Below are 18,929 nucleotides of genomic sequence, written 5' to 3'. Positions count from 1 at the left end.
GATCTGCAAACATATCTTATACAAGAGGAGCAGGATATTGAAACAAACATAAATAATAAATATAGAAATGTGCATATGCTCAACTTTCAGGTAATTTACCTTTAAGTGAACTTTTACCACAACACAGACATCGATATCCAAGACAAATTGCATTTGGTCTCCTTTCTTTATTTTTTGTGGTTTTGGAGTAATTTAGATTTTTGTTCAGCAGCTTTCCAGTTTGGTATTTCAACAGCTATCTGGTTGCTTGGGTTTTATTTACCCTTGAAACCAGGCAGTGGTTTGAATGAGAGACTGGAATATAACTAGGCAATAGACCAACTTGGAAGATGTTAAAAAATTACAATAACAATAAAATCATATCCTCAGAGAACAATCGTTTTTTTGGCTTGTGGGGTCAGTGACCCCCATGCTCTTTCATATGTTACCAGGTTCCTTTAGGGATCTAGGACCCATGTTGCATAGCATTTAACAGATATGCTATCAAGATTCCAATGGAAGTTTGTATTAATGCAATGATAAATTATTCATTTACAGATTGTAAACAGATTGTCTATAAATAATGTGTATAACACCTTTCACTGTTACTGGCCCATTAATGCTCGTTATTCTTTTAAACTCTGCTACAATGCAAAACAGTTAATAGCAGGAGCTACAGAAATGACATCCCACAAGCTGTAGTCATGGTAACATCTCTATCTGGAATTGTCAGGGTTTTTGTTCTCTTCCTGACTGAGTATTCCCTTCTGTGCATAGCATACAATTTAGATAGGTACATTGGTATTAAGGTATACTGCAGTGCAGCATTATGGGCATTCAAAATTTTCTATCCATACTATTTTTGGTTGTCAGATATGTTTGTAGTTACTCGGTAATGTTAAAGGATAAACAAATGTAAAATTGACAAGATTGCTCTTCTAAGTGCTTTTGCAACTTACTTTCATTATTTTTTTCTTTTAATTCTGGGATATTAAGAGAAATATGTACATTAATAAATATTGTTAAAAAAGTGCCACCTGCTGGTCAGTTTCCAACCATGATCCAGTCGAGGAAGTTGTCAGGAGAAAGAAAAAGGGCTGGTCTGATGGTTTTATTTTGGTTAGGAAAAACATTAGACATCTCGGATAACTTCTTACCTCTTTCCTGCCCAGAAGAACATCAGACCAGCTCTCTTTCTTTCTCCTGACAACTTCCTCGACTGGATCACGGTTGGAAACTGACGAGCAGGTGGTTCCGTTATAACAAAATTAATTAATGTTAACATTACATATTTCCCATAATATCATAAAAAAAAAAAAATGTAAATAGCAAAGGTGCTTAGAATAGCATTCTCGTCAATTTTGCATTCACTTATTTTATAGGTTTACTTTTCGTTTAAGATGTAACAGGCCAAGAGAATAAACAATAGAAGTTCACTACTAAATGCTGCTTTCTAAAATATACATTTGACATCACGTGTGCAGGGAATTGTGGGATTGGGAGGATGCAGGCTGAAGGCAGGCTGAGGACAGCCGACTACTGTTACATTTTATTTGAGTCTCAAAGTAGTCAGCCAGATCAGCAGGGGAACAGGGGGCGGGGCTTAGGGAACTGTTAAGCATTAAAAATCATGAAAGGGCTTCATATTTTTTAATTGACATATAAAGTTTTGTTTACTTTTCAGAAAGCTTAAGTGTGTTTGGGTGGAGTTCCCCTTTAAATGTGATTCTTCTGTGCATTATGCCATAGATTTTCATACACTTTATTTTTAGGACCATTAACATGCATTTATACTGAGGCTCAGGTGTGAGTCAAATTGACCAGAATATGATATTCCCACAAGTGCTCCTTTATATTAACAGTGCGATCACTGATGTCACAGAAGACCTAATTTTGCCAAGACTCCTAAGCCAAGCCAAGAAAGCTGATTAGGAAGAATCCTAATTTACCGATGCCTGTGTCCCTAGAAAGGGACTCTACAGGAAGATTATCGCTGTCCCTCCCTCTGTGATCTCCTGCCTGCCACGCGGATGGCTAATTCACAAACATAGGGGTTTGCTTCTCTAAAGCTGATTATATCCCACGTTGTTTGCAAGGTTGTAACAGCTAAAGAGGTATCAGAACTACACCAAAGAAAGGATTCAGCTGATCATTCATATTTATTATACCTCAAAGGAGTAAATACAATAAATTTAGATTTGAAGAGACTTCAGGATTTGAATGTGACAGCCAGGAACCGTGTCTGGGGCAAACAGGTGATGCTGGGTACTGAAGGCTGCCTGCAGTTAGGAATCTGGAAATGTAAGTATAAATAAGCATTTATATTCTCTGAAACCTCAGAAACTACTAATAGAGGCAATTCTGCCTAGGAAAAGTATATCCAAAATAATATTTCTGTATCTTTTCCCCATCTCTTTAAACATTTTCATGCTTTAAAGTAAGGTGTATATTTCAGCTTTGTTTTCACAGGGTAAAAGAATAGGCAAGAGTAAAAGAATGTGGTAGAGTAGCACTTATTGCTGCACTGGACATTCACAAAGGTTTAGGTTAAGGTGACACAAGACTTTGTTGACTAAACTGCTATAAGTTACAGAGTGTACAGCAGCCCCATACAATGTCATCAATAAACCTATGAATAAGGTTGCAACCTTATGTTGAAAAAGATACCTTCCTGCCTATTATTTTTGCTTTAGTCACCATTAGTAACGTTGGCATCAAGAGTCATTTTTACCAACCAGGCCAGTAAAATAGTGGTAAATCATTTTTAGACTGTTCTTGCATCCTAAAAGTATATGTGATTATTAATTTTCTATGTCTTTTAAGGCAAACAACTTCTTATTTAGGGTTATGGCATTATTTATAGTGCATCATGTTCTGATGTTGTAAATGCTGGACAGGACAATTGTTCTTCAACAATGTCATATAAAAAGGTATAAAAAGAACTCCCCCACACAGTAATCCTTGTGGGCAGGCTACGCCAAGTCCTTCTCCAGCAATGGCGGCTGACTTTCTGGCCTCTTGATCAGGAGATGAGGAGGGCAGCTCGTTGTCACTGTGTGACACTTGATGGGACTGTAGATGAAGGACCAGAGCCTTGAAAAACTAATAATTACCAGCATAGTTACTGTTTCTGACTGCAATGTGATGTAGCTTGAAAGCTAGTGAAACAATAACACATTGTGGTCAGCTGTTTTAATATATGTTATTGTTTCTTATTATTGTGCTTAGATAATGTGTGGTGCATATATATGGATACAGTTTTGCATATCATAAAAGCTGTGGCACCTGTGAGGCTGTTGTAGGGGTGACTGTGTAGATTTCTAAAAATCCATTATGTTTAGCTAAGGCTTGCTGTTCACAAATTCTGCATTAAATGTACCCATTTTTAAATTCTCCAGAATAGCTAATTTCCAAGTAAATACAGTATACAGGTAGGAGATCTGTTATTCTGAAACATGTTATCCAGAAAGCTCCAGATTATGGCAAGGCCATCTCCCAAAGGCTCCATTTTAAAGTAGAACTAAACCCTAAAAATGACATATTTTATATACTGTTCTAACTGCACTGGCCTAAAGTTTCAGCATCTCTATAGCAGAAATGATCCAAGACTTTAAACTTGTCACAGGAGCTCCCCATCTTGGAGAGTGTCTGCGATACTCACATGCTCAGTGTGCTCTGGGCAGCTGGTGAGAAGCTGAGCTTAGGGGTCATCATAAATTATCAAGCAGAAAATGAGGTCTCCCTGTAATATAAGAGGATAAAACAGGGCTGAGTATTACATTCTGATGCTAATTCCACTGGTTTCAGAGGTGCCATTTAGTAATTTTCTGCATTAATTACTAATCAGCCTTATATTGTAACATTTACACTCTATATATAGGGCCGTGGTTGCCTTGGGCTGGTACAGAAGCACAAAACATAATGTACAACATTTTTAGCCTTCTTCTTTAGTTAGGCTTTAATTCTCCTTTATACAACTAATTCACATTTTTAAAAATGATTCCTTTTTCTATGTAATAATACACTGTACCTTGTACTTGATCCAAAGATATAATAAATCCTTATTAGAGGTAAAAAAAAATCTAATTGGGTTTATTTGAGAGAACCCCAGCGCACACTCACATACATAAACCATATATACCAACGAATATACCAACCAATAAATACTAACTGTAGATATTAGTATCACAATAGCCTTGGATACTGTGCTTGTTCAAGAACTCATCCAGGCCCCTCTTATAGGCATTAACAGAATCTGCCATTACAGCATCACTAGGAAGGGCATTCCACAGCCTCACTGTCCTCACTGTGAAAAAACATCTACGTTCCGTTCCTCTATATATACATATATATATATATATATATATATATATATATATATATATATATTAGTTAATATTGCCCTTTTACATCCTTTCCCTTGAGCCACCATTTAGTGATGGGCTGTGTGCTCCCTCAGAGATCAGCTGACAGGAAATAATGCAGCTCTGACTGTAACAGGAAGTAGTGTGGGAGTAAAAGGCAGAACTTTGTCCATTAAAGGGGTTGTTCACCTTGGTTCAACATCACAAATCTTTGCCATATAGATAGTTAACAAAAAATGTGCAGCTGAAGAGATATTCTCCTCAGAATCTTTCCTCTGCTGATCCTTCAGGGGGGGGGGGGGGGTCAGTGAACACAACAGTCACTTTTTTACCTACTGGTCCAATAGGAGAAGAGTAATGGCAAAGCCTGGATGTGATGATGTAAGCATATAGGAAGTTCTCAGTGTGTCAAGTTCAAAATAGGCCACTCCCATCAGAAAACTGATCAACTGATCAGAGAGTCAGGAGAAGGACTGATATAACAGGTATAAATAGTAGCTGTTACAGTAGCCTTTTAACTTTTTATTAAGAGAAATGGATTTTCTGACACACTGAGAGCATTGTTGGTGGTTTAATAAGATTTGTACATTGAAGGGCTGATGTGCCCTAACATGTATGTGTGCCTTGGCTTGTTTGTGTGCATCATGAATCCTATGATCCCAGGGGGTGGCCCTTAGTACTTAAAATGGCAATTTTCTATTTCGGATTAGCCAATGACACATACTACTAAAAAAGTATATTTTTAAGAAAATGGTTTGTGTAATGAAGCAGGGTTTTACATATGGGCTGTTATATTTTTATAGAGACCTATATTGTTTGGGGTATATTTTTCCTTTATTTTATTTTGTGAACATCTGTTGGAGTGTTAGAACTCTGAGAAAACAATGCATTGTGGCTAAAAACATTGCAATGCACTTTACACTGATTAATTGTTAAATGCAGATGGAGCAGGTGTCCCTGGTCTAATCCTTAAGAAGCTTTGCCCTTCTTAATCTCGTGTATCTGGGCATCTCTATCCTTCTTCTGACAATTAGGCCGCATCTTTGTAATATGTGCAGTAATCTGATGAAAAATCAGTGTGTTATATAAAGTACACATCGCTTTACTAAATTCATTGACAGATGCCATAATGGTTTCTGGCCCCAAATACACTGAACTATTTTCTATATAGAATAGAATTCTATGTTACAGAATGGCCAACAAGGAACTTTTCAATTGGTCTTCATTTCCATTTTTTATAGCTTTTTTCTATTTGCTTTCCTCTTCTGGCTTTTTCCAGTTTTAAAATGGGGGGGTCTCTAACCCATGCAGCCAAAAATCTATTGCTCTGTGAGGCTACAGTTGTAATGTAATTGTTTCTTTTTATTTCTTATCTTTCTATGTAGGTCTTTCTCTATTCATATTGCTGCCTCTCTTTAAAACCACTGCCTGGTTGCAAGGTTAAATTGGACCCTAGCAACCAGATATCTGCTGAAATTGCAAACTGTAGAGCAGCTGAACAAAAGTGGAAATAATTAAAAAACCACAAATAATAAAACATGAAGACCAATTGCAAATTTTCTCAGGATAGCACTCTCTACATTCTACTAAAACTTTACTAAAACCAACCGCTTTGTGCTATCACCCACACATAAATTTGCCAGAAACTACATATTGGAACAGTCTGTAGATAACAACACATGAGGAATCTCCATTTTCCGTCGCTTAGATACTAAGCTCAGCTCAAATTACTTAACGTGTGATGTGTTGGAATCTTTGAAAGTATCTAACACCTGTTTAATGACGTTTCTAATATTCTTATAATTAAAATTTGGGAGTGCCTTATTCTGTACATGGAGAAATAGATAGATAGCTAGATAGATTGATAGATGATAAGATAGATAGAAATGTGTGTGTGGAGAAATATAGCTATTTCTGTCTGTGCAAATGGTACAGTGAAGATACCTGTTCTACTGAATGGTCGCCATTTGAAAAGCGCTATGTGTGAGTGTTGTGACCTTTCATTCATTCATTAGCATGTTTTTTTCACAGAACTATGGAGGGGGACATGAATGTGCGTCAACAAAAGCTGAACCACCAGGTAACATACGTTAACATTTCAGACCATTCTGACTTGATTTTGTATTTAGATGATACAAAAGGTTGTCAAGGGAGGTGGGTTACTTAAAACCCTTGACCTATTTTCTGCAAATGCCAATGGGAGGGATATCCTAATACTAAATTCTGTGCTTACTTGCCAGTGTAGGGTGATATAGGGGGCCAAACTGGTACTCCATAAGTGCTTGGGGTAGGGGCATAAAGTAGGTGTGGGTATTCCTGCACCTATAGCCACAAGTTCTCTAAACCATGTAAAACATATTTCTTTCTATCAGAGGCTGGTGGCGGGTGAAGATTAAGGGCCAGATTTATGACTGCTCAAGTCTTTGGGCTCAAGCATTCATAAAGGAAACCTTGTGTGAGTTAAGGAACTCATGTGGTATTATGGGCTGATATACCTCAAGCAATCATAAATATGCCCCTTCCAGTGACAGATATTAATGGATAATTGCCATTCATGCACCTTCTGACTTCTTCTAACTGGATTATACAACAGCATGTCTAAGGCAGGTAATAGGAAGGTTACTGGCCTCTCTTCCAATGAGACAATGGCATTTTAGACTGAAATTGGGCTAAAACTGGAAGATGAGCCATGGAAACCATAATAGAAGTTTGTGTAAATTAACCTTTAATTAGACAAAGGCATCAGGAATGGGAAAAATAAACATATATTTTTCCTATACAAATATAATGATGCACTGTTTGGGTGCCAGCCTAGAGCCCAAAGCACCATAAAAGCAAAGGGATGTGAGGGGTCTTCCACGGCACAATAGCAGCAGTGATTAAAGATTTATTCAAGCTTTGTTTACATACGCACTGATTTTGGCTACCGGGTGCCTTCACCCTGCCGTCATTCCATTAATGTGGTGCTATACTTAACAACTACAAGGCTCTAGTGTAAACATCAAAATAATGGGTTAAGCAACAAAGTAAAAGAGGGACATATTTTACATTTATATGTCTTGTATATCATGATCAGCCTTTTGGTAACAAACTCCATTATGAATTTAAAGCGAAACCTATTTCAAGAGAAGCAAAGAAGAAAGCGAGAAGAGCCTCTGATGTTCCAAGCAAACCCAGACGTCAAGGGAAAGCCTAGGCGCACACGGAAGACTGAAGATCAGGCGCCTCTTGTGGATTCCTGCAGCGTTTCCAGTATTTATATGGGTATAAAAAGAAACAGAAGCTGGTCGCCATTTGTAACTCCCTAATGCAGTTGTTCAGGACTAATTTGGTTCAAGACCTCCTATGGCATCCAGTTATTGGTCAGGGCCACTTTACCTAATTACAAGTTTGCATAAATATATATACATTGTCTAAGCCATTTAGTAGCAGGTTCGGCTATAGACAAATCAGGAAATTAGTGTTCGCCTAAATCCAAAACCTGCCTTATCTGTTGCATAATCTGACTTGCCTTCCAGTATAGCAAATTAGTATAATTAAATGTTGTACTCCATTACTTTAGTAGGTTGTCCTTGTCAATGGGGCTGTTCAAATGCAGACTGCCAATAATCCACTGTGCCACATGCTCAATTCAAAGCAACCCTTCGTCAGACTGGGGGCTTGCAGGGCCTAAAGGTCCCCATACACGGCAAGATCCGCTCGCTTGGCAAGATCGCCAAGCGAGCGGATCTTCCCCCGATATCCCCACCTATGGGTGGGCGATATCGGGGAGCTTGAAGTAAAAAAAAAATAATCCGATTGTTTGGCCCTGGGGCCAAATGACCAGATTATGTAGACGGCAATGGGGCAGTCGGTTCGGGGACCGCATCAACGAGCTGAATCTTTTAACCTGGCCGATCGATTTCTGGCCAATTTCAGGCCAGATATCAGTCGGCCAGCCCGCTCGTTTTTTCTGCCCCTACACGGGCAGATAAGCTGCCAAGTCGGTCCAAGGGTCCGATATCGGCAGCTTCTATCGGCCCGTGTATGGGGGCCTTAAGAGAGACAAGGATTTGAATAGAGCAGGGCCTAAATAGAAAGATAAGTAATAAAAAGTAAAAACAACAATTAAATTGTAGCCTCAAAGAGCAATAGTTTTTGGCTGTTGTGGTCAGTGACCCCCAATAAAAAGAGCCTACGGAAGAGAAATAATTCAAAGACTTTATTGAAAAGTTGCTAAGAAAAGGCCATTGTATAACATACTAAATGTTAACCTGAAGAGAAACTCATGCAGAAATACATGTTCATTAAAGCACTGTGTCATTCCATTCTTCTTACAATCTATACAGGTGCCAACAACCCTTCCATGTCAGAGGAACATTCAGGCTCTTCTCCCACCGGGCTTAAAGCTGAACCAGACAGCAATACAAGCAACGCAGATGAACAAGGCAGGTGTAGCATGCAACACATTGTTCTTAAAGGGAAAATATAATGAAATGAGAATAATGTATGTTGCTGAGCATGCTATAAGAATAATTATCTAAAATATAATAGACTAATCATTTCATTTATGCACCAATATAATTACCGGTGCTGCAGCATACACTGCTGAGAAGGGAATGATGGAAAGGTTGAACTCTTTTATTCTTTTATCCTTTGTCTCCACAAATCACATACAAGTAGGGTTTCTACCTTTAGATTGCTGTGAGACCAGACAGTGATGTCAGGGGTTGGGTCAGATTGGCATCGTGGGGGGGGGGCTGTATTTTGGTTTGGTGCTGCCCTAGGCACTGGGTTTCTGGCGGAAGCGACTTCATGACACACTCTTGTGCACTTGACTTCGCTTCTGCTTGCGGCACCACTAAAGTTACCCCTTTCCCTCACCTGTACTAGCAGATTTCACACAAAACTATCTGCTGGAAGTGGAAGATCATTTTTTTTTTAGGAAAAACTTTTATCTACCATATTGGCATCCAAGGGCTACACCCCTAAGGCTCCCGGCCTAGGCACAGCCCTCGTGTGCCTAAATGGTAAATACGTCTCTGGGGGGTTATGACATTTAGGGGTGGGCCTATGATGTAAGGAGGCAAGGTAATAGCTGGCAGGGACTGATGCATTCCAGGGCTTGTATTAGCAATGTTCTAAAACCCAGACACGCAGTTTTCAACTGGAGAGCCCGTGTAAAAAACAGCCTGTCAGTTCAAAACCATACACTACATGCAGGTGAACACAGAGCATTAGAATTTGACTCTGGTGAACTATGACAAAAAGTAGTTTTATAAGGATAAATAATGTCCTGAGCCCAAAATGACATACTCTGTTACCTGTTTATATGCTGAAATCCAGCTGCAAAATAGTTCTTCTTTTTCTGCACCATTTGAAATCCTGGCAGGGGAGGAGGGACTAAAACATTGATGTTAGAAATTATAACAACTTCTCCACAGCTTGCAGACAGCATGCAAACTACAGAAGCCATGAACAGTAATACATTTAAATAATAACATGAAAAACTAGTTTCCATCTTACCCAAACTACCAGGCAGCAGTTGACATTATTTAGGAGAGGCCTCATATAATATCAAATGGTGCAGCTCTAGGTGCAAGAACACCTACAAACTTGCACTTGTACAACTATAATACATATGCCCCTATGTTTTCTGGTGCCTAGCATTAGTGCACTCATGTTGTATTGCTGGGAATCTTTGCCAGAGTCAAATCAAAGGGCCTAGCCCTAAACACCAAGCCTCTCTGATGTATACAATGGGGGTACCAATATTAATGGGGGGGCACCAAGAACTGATTCAATTTGAATATGTTTATTTGTTAAAGTGTCTTTGAAATGTGGACGTATTCGTTAATATAGACTTTTACATCCTGATTTTACACTTTCAGACTATTCTTGTGAAGACATAGAGGAAACTATCCTTGAAGACACCAAACCCCTCAATAACAAGGGGCATCTGGTCACAGCCAGAAGGAGGCAGAAAACCAAGGCAAAGACTGGTATGTGAGCATTAGTGTGTGTCTGAGACTGACAATAACTGATTAACTGCACCAACACGATAAGCCAACCTTGCAAGTGACAGAAGTGTTCATTAATAGCCCTTGGCTTTAATTGTATCCTTTTATCCATATTAAATCTGAATGGCAAGATGATTTCCTTTTATGGAAGTAGGAATAAAAGAGTTAAAACTAGTATGCCTTTGGTTATATTAACATATATTGGTAAGTGTAATGAAATGCTTTACATTATATTAGCAACCACCAACTTCTGTTAGGCGTTCCTCTTGCTCCAAATAGTGTGAATTTTATGCTTTTTTTTGCTTATTATTTCACAATTGAGAAAATGTTTCATAGAAAAACCCACCCATGTTTGGCATCTGACCTGTATAGCTAGCTTTAGACAGAAAGCCTACAAAAGAAGACATTGGGCCAATTATTGAATAATGTGAAAGACCCCTGTATAGCTAGCTTTAGACAGGTTGAGACAGTTCAAGATATTTTATACTACTAGTGACCTTTAAATCAACACATAAGTTTTTTAGTGAAAACAACAAACATTTATTGGCTCAGAAGATTTAACACAAATTCAAAAAAACATAAGCCATACTATACCACAGTGGAAAGGAAAACCCAGTGCCTCATGGTACCCACTCTCCTTCCTAACGCGTTTCGCACCATTAGGTGCTTCATCAGAGGAAGTGTGGTGTGAACATGTCACTTCCTTTTTATACCCTAAAGGTATTAATTTTATACATATTTTATACATTATACAAATAATTTTTGACATATTTTGATAGGTGATTCACACTTTTTTTGGTCATTTGTTATTATTTGTGCTGAATATGGGGCCACTTTGTGAACCCTGTGTGATGTATTTTTAAAGGTTGGATATAGTATGTGCTTGTTGCAGGGCTTTAATAGTGGCCCTGGAAAATGTATAAAATTAATACCTTTAGGGTATAAAAAGGAAGTGACATGTTCACACCACACTTCCTCTGATGAAGCACCTAATGGTGCGAAACGCGTTAGGAAGGAGAGTGGGTACCATGAGGCACTGGGTTTTCCTTTACACTGTGGTATAGTATGGCTTATGTTTTTTTGAATTTGTGTTAAATCTTCTGAGCCAATAAATGTTTGTTCGTTTCACTAAAAAACTTATGTGTTGATTTAAATTGTTTAACATTCAGGACCTTTTAGTGAATTTAACTTAAGTTTTTCTGCTCAATTTATTTTTTCTTGATTACTACTAGTGACCTTTACATATGTTTATTTTTTGATATCTTTCTTAATTTACCTTGTAGGAAAGTGGGACTTGAAAGAAAGCAAAACAAAGGCACAGACAGCCTCCTGCAAAAGTTCAAAGAAGTCAAAATCACCTCCTGCCAAAGATGCTGAGAAGGAAAATACACCGCAGGAGAAAGGTAGGGATCCCGTGAGCAGGTAGGGGTAAAACAGGGGCTGGGCTGACTTTACTGCAGTAGCTGGGAAGGGGTGTGGGGTCTGGTAACGTTGCCAGTAGGTAAGGGTCTGGCAAGAGTTAGGTCCACCACCCTGCTGAGACCCACCAGAGGAGTCATTCATCAGCTGGACATTTCTATTCACACAACTGTTGCATCTAGTTAGCGGCTCACAGGCTGTTTGGTCAGATCAGTGGCCATTTTACAGCAACAATAATGGAAACCTGCAACTGCTAGAGTACACTTTATACTATGAATTTAGCTCAGATGTTCCACTTCTCTAGGGAACTAGGGCTTCTAAAATCTTAGTTAATCTTGGTGTTTACTAAGGTTTTGATGACGTAGCTGCTTTCCATGATGAGCTACAAGAAATGCACACTAATACATCCTTCCCAGTACAACACTCAAGCGAAGAGGGAGAAAGCTCATTTACTGTTGGTGACCGAAAAATTCCACCAGCCCCTGTAAAAAGGCGTAATAAGAAGAAAACGACAAAGCCAGGTAGGTAGAAGGCACAATTTTCTAAAAACTCAATAAATGGTTAATTTAAACTGTATACAGACATGGGATCTGTTATCTGGAACTCTTGGAACCTGGGGTTTTCTGGTTAAGGGGTTCTTGCTGTGATTTGCAGAACCATTTCTTGAAACCTATTAAGCGGTAACTGTTCGGTAAAACTTTACCAGGGGCCTTAAATTTACAGAAGCAGCCGATTTGATTTGTGATGAGTTTATTGGCTAATGACAAACTGAAGAAATGTCATTTAAAGCAGGGGTCCCCAACCACCAGGCCACGGACCAGTGACGGGCTGTGGGCTGTGTTGCAGCGGGCCCTGATCCTGGCATTTGTTAAACAGTGGTGAGGGAGAGATGCACATAAGGGCATGTATGATGCAATGATACACATAATGGGGTGTATGATGCACCAACGTGCATAAAGGTCAACAACTGTATGTCCTACGTGTCAAACAGTGTGTCTGGATGGTCTGCTAATTACTTCCCCTCAGTTTTTGAAATGTGCCTCCCACTGGTCCGTGGAAAAATTTTCTTAATTGTAAACTTGTCCGTGGTGCAAAAAAGGTTGAGGACCGCTGATTTAAAGGCAATTTTTAGTTTTCAAGATATTATCAGTTATTACAATGCTAAACAAACAACAACACCACCTACCGCCTATCCTCTACCGCCTCCATTACATCTACCTCCTTTTCTAAACTTGAATAACGCCACCTCTTCTTCACAATCCTCCACTTTACTCTCTTATATGGAGGACAAAGGATATTTTATTCTGTGATAAGGATAAACAAAAAAGGGTCCCAAATGATGATTTGCAGGTCACAGGGTCCTTAACCATATTATGCATATTACTGTATATGCATGTTACAGTAAATGCACATATTATATCAATTAAGACCAACTGCAAGTAGTCTTAGAATACTACTAACTACAGTAGAGGGTACTGACATTTGTTCCTGTGATGTTACTCCGCAGGGCACTCCAGAACAAAGTGTCACAGCAGTAAGGAAAGAGTCGCACAAGCCACAGAGGAGGATGATTTTGATGGAGAGTCAGATATTTTAAGTAGTGTTGTTTATACAAGGCCTGTATCTACCTCCAGCAGGGTGAGCAATGTGCTGTATTTTATTTTATATAACAAGTATTAAGGCCAGACTCTCCATTACATGTAGGGGCTTACTGGAAATGGTGTAGAAGTTGCTGTTAAATAAATGGCATATTTATAAAGCTCAGTTAAAGTCCTTATGATTAAACTAATCTATTTTGGATCTCGTCCATTACAAAATGCTAAGAAAAGTATTTATAAAGATTTTTTAGCTTAATGCCAGACTTGCACTTTAAATGACGTCAATATTTACTACCTGGTGCTGACTTCATCAGTATTATCTTGTCTTCCCGTCCCTACCTTTCCTGTAGGTTTTATAAATAACAATTCCATAAGTGGATCATAAAATACGGCTTATATTTACCACGATCAGAGCTCTTCTTTTGTTATTATGGGATTAAATGGAACAATAAACTGAGGTTTCTTGGGAGGCAAAAAGCTGACAACTACTTTATCTTTGTAAAAGGAGGAAGATACACACTTGGCAGCAGCAATTGAAATAGATGATCTTGAAGGTTTTGCTTTGCGTCCAGCTCCCAATAACATGATCTTTCAGTGCCGAATCACCAGGGATAAGAAAGGAGTAGATAAAGGCATCTACCCTACTTACTACTTGCACCTAGAGAGAGATGATGGAAAGAGGGTAAATAAGAAATGCGTTTCCTTTTCTGTCACCCAAAGCAGTCTAGGTTGTTTACAAAACTCTTAGAACCATTACATTCTTCCACCTTTGTGCTCTGTAACTTCAAACATCCAGATGAAACTTAGGTACATTTCAGATAACATTTCTATAATAGCAGCGCTGTCAATCAACCCAGTGTCACGAGGGAGATAATGATCCACATCAGGCCTTTATGAGACCTTATTTCATGTTATCATTTAGTGTAAAGAAGCAGGGTCAGACTGGGGTGCAGGGCCCACCGGGGCTCCCCCCCAGAGACCCTGCAGGTGCCCCCACTGGCCCGTCCCCTAACCCCCCCCCACAGGGTCCCCCACCCGATGTCCTCCCCTGAGCGCGCGTAAATTTAACGCATCAGGGGAGGAATGGTCAGGCAGAGGGAGCACAGGCAAGAGTCGGGTCTGGGCCACCGGGGCCCACTAGGGCTGGGGCGCACTGGGATTTTTCCCAGTCTAACCCTGTAAAGAAGTCATCAGGCCTGAAAAAAATAGGACTAGATCTCTCCCTCATGACATGGGGCTGGTTGACAGCTCTGTAATAGGTGTTAATGGCTAATTTTCAGTTCTGCATTTTGCTAACAGCTTTTCCTTATGGCTGGAAGAAAGAGAAAGAAATGTAAGACCTCAAACTATCTAATCTCTGTGGACCCCACCGACCTCTCCCGAGATGGAGACAGCTTCATTGGAAAAGTCAGGTTGTCCAAATTCCTTACATGTATATAGATGGGGTAATGTATGAACCTCCAATAGTATTGTAACCATGCCTGCAAACAGAACCTATTGTTGACTGGAGAAGTTATTTAATTCATTCTCTACATATATCTGGCAATGGTTTGGCTAATTTGAGGTAAATTCCTAAACTCTCATCTTTGTCAATGACCTTCTTAAAACCAAACAATATGTGGGTATGTTACATCTAATGTTCAGTTTATGTTTCACTGTAAGTGGCCTCATTTGTTTATACAAACAATAATAAAGACAAACTAGAGATGTCCAATTTTTTTTAAGGAGTTACACTTTTTTCTGTCTGCTGGCCACGGATTGTACATGGGCAATTGGTGGGATGCAGTTTAGTCATTCTGGATAATAAAAAAAATAGTTCCTTGCGAAGCAACTCTTTGGTATCCTGAAGGGTACCACCTGTCTTAGGTGGTAGCAAACCCAATAGAGAAACAACCACATAAAGTAGGCACAGACATTGGGTAGATAAATGAAGATGAATGCATGGTTTAGAGCCATGCTTAGGTGAAAGGACTGGCACATGTGCTCTGGTACATATTGGGAATGGGATGTGGTTTGGATCCAACAATATTACTCCTCTACTTGCAATATTAGGACATTAAACATCCCCTATTAATGAACCTGTTAAATATGTTCTTTGGGGGTGGTTTTCTCTCTACCAGCAACTCTAGATCTAGTCACTGAGAGTTATATTAAGTGAATTCTCTTATTACTAAATACCAACTATGAAATCCATAGCACCTAACACCTGCCAAATTTTTTGATTTTTTTAAAATCCGTTCTGCAGCAAGCCGAAGTAATTGATTACAGAGAACGTGAATGTGTTCAGGAACTCATTACCGCTTCTATACAATTTAATGTGTTGTTGTTTAAGAGTTAGGCTTCATTGACTTAATTTTTGCTAGTAGGCTGAAGATTTGTAATTCTAAAGCCCAATCGCACTATTTAAAAAAAGCCTGTTTCCTAATTGTCTCACAAATTTTTCTACTTTTAGGTCAAACATGCTGGGTACCAAATTTACCGTATTTGACAATGGAGTAAACCCAGATACCAAGCCTTTTGTACAGGAGAGGGAATCCCTCAGACAGGAGCTTGTGTCCATATGTTATGTAAGTAACACATAAAGTTAGTTTATTCTCTCCCAGGTGTTCATAAATAACCATCTTATTACTTCTGCCTCTGCCTACGTGAACTCATCTTGCCCTGAAAAGAACTCATTTATTTAGTTTGTGGATGAGAGAAAACAACAAGGTGTTGGTCAATCTGGTATCAAACAGGAAAAGACACAGACCTGATAGCAGGCAGGGGGCCAATATGTAAAGGGACACAATTTAGGTGGGAAATATGCATTATATTAGTGTCTGGGTTCCCTAGTGCACGTAATGGTACAAGAATACAATTCTTGTGAGTGTGTAAGAAAGACTTAGTCATGGTCAATGTGAATAAAGAACTATTTTTCATTGAAAGTGGCCCCATCAACAAAAAAGTAGTATTTTGTCACTCCTGTCACTTTAACAGAGTTTATACCAACTGCCAGTGTGTTGTGAAATCAGCTTAGACACGCACTTACTCTAAGCTTAATAAGTAAACCTGTGCATTAACGACCGTGGATTTATTTCAAAGGTTAAATAAAATATTAGTGAAATGTGCTGATCAGGTTTCATGCTGGTGAAATATTCTACATAAAAATTAAACTTTGATACAATTATCTGTTCTCTTCCACCAACAGGAAACCAATGTATTGGGCTTCAGAGGTCCCCGTAAAATGACTGTTATTATTCCCAGCATGAATATGGAGGGGGAGAGAGTGTCCATCCGACCACGGAATGTGAGTCTAATCATTTCCATTGAAAGCCATTGCTGAGAAATTGGCAGCCATTTATATATGTGAAAACCAAAACTAATAACATATTATTATCAGGTTAATATTGTGCATATACCAACATTAAACAGATTACATGTGGTTATTATGCTTGTAATTATATTAGACCTTTTAGGCTCCCATATTTCTATCAGTTCATAACCAGTAGTTATTTTAACCATTATGCCTGGAAGCCCTTGACTCTTTGTAGCAGTATTGGGTGTTTTGCTTCCAATTTACCTTCAATTGTTTCTCATTATGCTCATTTCAAGATGAGAATAATGTCAAACCACCAGTATGATGAATTTTTAAACAATAATCTTCCAATAACAGGGCAAGTGCATTTCATAGAATGGAAAAAAATCACAAGGGCAAAACACCTGAAATCATTACATGCACCATGTACATTATGCTAGTCCTGTTAAACAAAAGAAAGCAAGAAAATATTGTCTGCACTTGACTTCATACTCATTTTTATTGGTTCCATGGCATACTGTACACCCTTCAGTTCTACTACACATTTATTGTCAGACTCAGTTAGAGACAAGTGGGTCCTGGATCTAAAAAAATAACAAAAGTCACAACAGACTGCAAGCAAACACTAGTTTTTAAACAGGCTAAATAATTAGAACAGGTGTCAGGAAAACATGGACCTATAAACAGGCCCAGGGACAGACTGTTAGAGCAGAAGAAATCAAGACTCAGGAGCTAGACCCCAGAAGAAAGCTCAATGATCCTGCTAGGGAATTATATCAGCTGGACGTAAAAGGCTGCAGATATCAACAAAGGAAAGTAGAGGTTCTGGGGATAGTAGTCATTAACAGTGATTGCAAGCCTGAGCCTAGACAGTCTCATGTTGCCCAACCAGGCAGTGGCTAAAAAACACTAGGTTCCTGGATCTAGGCCAGGAGGGTCTTGACCACTGCCCAGAATGTAGCACCATCAACCTACAAAGCTGAAAAAGGACTGAAGGATTTAAAGGTACAGCCCCTTCCGCTTCATCTAAGAGATCTGGCAATCATTTAGGGGCCCAGTTCTGTTTGATAAAGCAGTAGTAGTAGTTTTAAAGACCTAAAATCTAATGTTTCTAATATCTTAAAGAATCTTAACTCTTAAAGAATGCTAGGTGTGGGAGTTAGTGAGTAACAGTAGAGGGGTTAGTAGGGTAATTCAGGTACACACATGTAATCACTTGGTGGTTATCATATGGACTGTTGTTCTAACTGAAGATATTAGGTTTTTGTGCACTAGTTGACCCTTTATTTGTAGTTAAATTCCTGGGCAAGGGTACTGCTGTCCTAAAAATGTCCATTTGAATAGCAATATGTTGTAGGCATAGGCCAGGGAAAGCTAACTTGCTTGAAGTAGCTGTAAAGGACCAGGGGTAGTTGATGGTGAAGAGGAGGCTTAATAAAACCTGCACTGGAACTAATGTATTTGTGTGCAAATGTCTGCAGAAACAATATGGTTATTTTTATACTTTATCTCCTCAAGGAACATGAAACCCTTCTCTCTAGATTTCAAACCGGGAACATGGAAAACATAATAGCATTGCAGAACAAGGCGCCGTCATGGAATGAGGAGACCCAGTCATTTGTGCTAAACTTTCACGGTCGTGTTACACAGGCATCAGTGAAGAATTTCCAGATTATATCTCCCGAAGATCGTAAGTTGCAGATGGGGAAAGGACATATATAATGCGTTTGTATGAGAAGCTATGTGTAAGTAATTAGTCCATTATTAATTATATGTCATTTCTTCCTGTAGCGGAATACATAATCATGCAGTTTGGCCGCGTAGCAGAAGATGTGTTCACCATGGATTTCCAATACCCGCTGTGCGCATTGCAGGCATTTTCCATCTGCCTCTCCAGCTTCGACAGCAAACTTGCCTGTGAATAGAGAGATTATACCAAAGCCGGAGATGATTGATTTGTTTGTGTATATTTTTTATTTAAACTGTGCAATTCTATAATTATTTCTGCCTTTATTAGATAGAGGTTTTATAAATAAATACATTCTGTTCATATTCTCTGACTGTGCAAAGCCTTTATTTCATAGGGTCCTATGGGCTCAAACAAAAGCTAAATAGCAAAATATATATAAATTCACAGATTTAGGGACAGTTTTACTGCTACGGAAAAAAGAATTCTTAACCTTTTTCAGGAAAAAAAAAGGAATCAAGAATAAATTAATCTCAGTACAGGATACAAGTAATTATTACTCAGCGTGAGATTTGCCAGCAATATTTC

At 38.9% G+C, this 18,929-nt stretch overlaps 2 protein-coding genes and 1 long non-coding RNA gene across 6 annotated transcripts in view; 2 read left to right on the top strand and 1 right to left on the bottom strand.

The window, feature by feature from the left end:
• Positions 1-18,929, top strand: part of pih1d1 (PIH1 domain containing 1) — a 506,577-nt gene that overhangs the window by 104,796 nt on the left and 382,852 nt on the right. The window lies entirely within an intron of this gene.
• Positions 1,713-18,709, top strand: tulp2 (TUB like protein 2). 3 transcript variants are annotated; one of them, XM_018095512.2, is made up of 14 exons: positions 1,713-2,280; positions 6,375-6,423; positions 7,454-7,607; positions 8,672-8,770; positions 10,214-10,324; positions 11,626-11,745; positions 12,112-12,282; positions 13,269-13,399; positions 13,865-14,041; positions 14,659-14,771; positions 15,812-15,926; positions 16,547-16,645; positions 18,173-18,344; positions 18,446-18,709. In XM_018095512.2, the coding sequence occupies exons 2-14, from the start codon at positions 6,379-6,381 to the stop codon at positions 18,577-18,579; spliced, it is 1,641 nt and encodes a 546-aa protein (XP_017951001.1). In that variant the 5' UTR covers positions 1,713-2,280; positions 6,375-6,378; the 3' UTR covers positions 18,580-18,709. The 3 variants fall into 3 exon arrangements, with proteins under 3 accessions (XP_017951001.1, XP_017951003.1, XP_017951002.1); XM_018095514.2 differs by having other exon boundaries at positions 2,191-2,280; positions 7,454-7,595; XM_018095513.2 differs by lacking the exon at positions 1,713-2,280 and adding an exon at positions 4,716-4,828.
• On the bottom strand, positions 2,120-3,853 carry LOC116412081. The gene is made up of 2 exons (XR_004223536.1): positions 3,641-3,853; positions 2,120-2,272 (listed from the first exon to the last, which is right to left on the bottom strand). It is a non-coding gene; the product is annotated as an uncharacterized LOC116412081 (long non-coding RNA).

The sequence above is a fragment of the Xenopus tropicalis genome, chromosome 7, assembly GCF_000004195.4.
Source record: "Xenopus tropicalis strain Nigerian chromosome 7, UCB_Xtro_10.0, whole genome shotgun sequence".
NCBI lineage: Eukaryota > Metazoa > Chordata > Amphibia > Anura > Pipidae > Xenopus > Xenopus tropicalis.
This window is presented reverse-complemented; position numbering and strand designations above follow the sequence as displayed.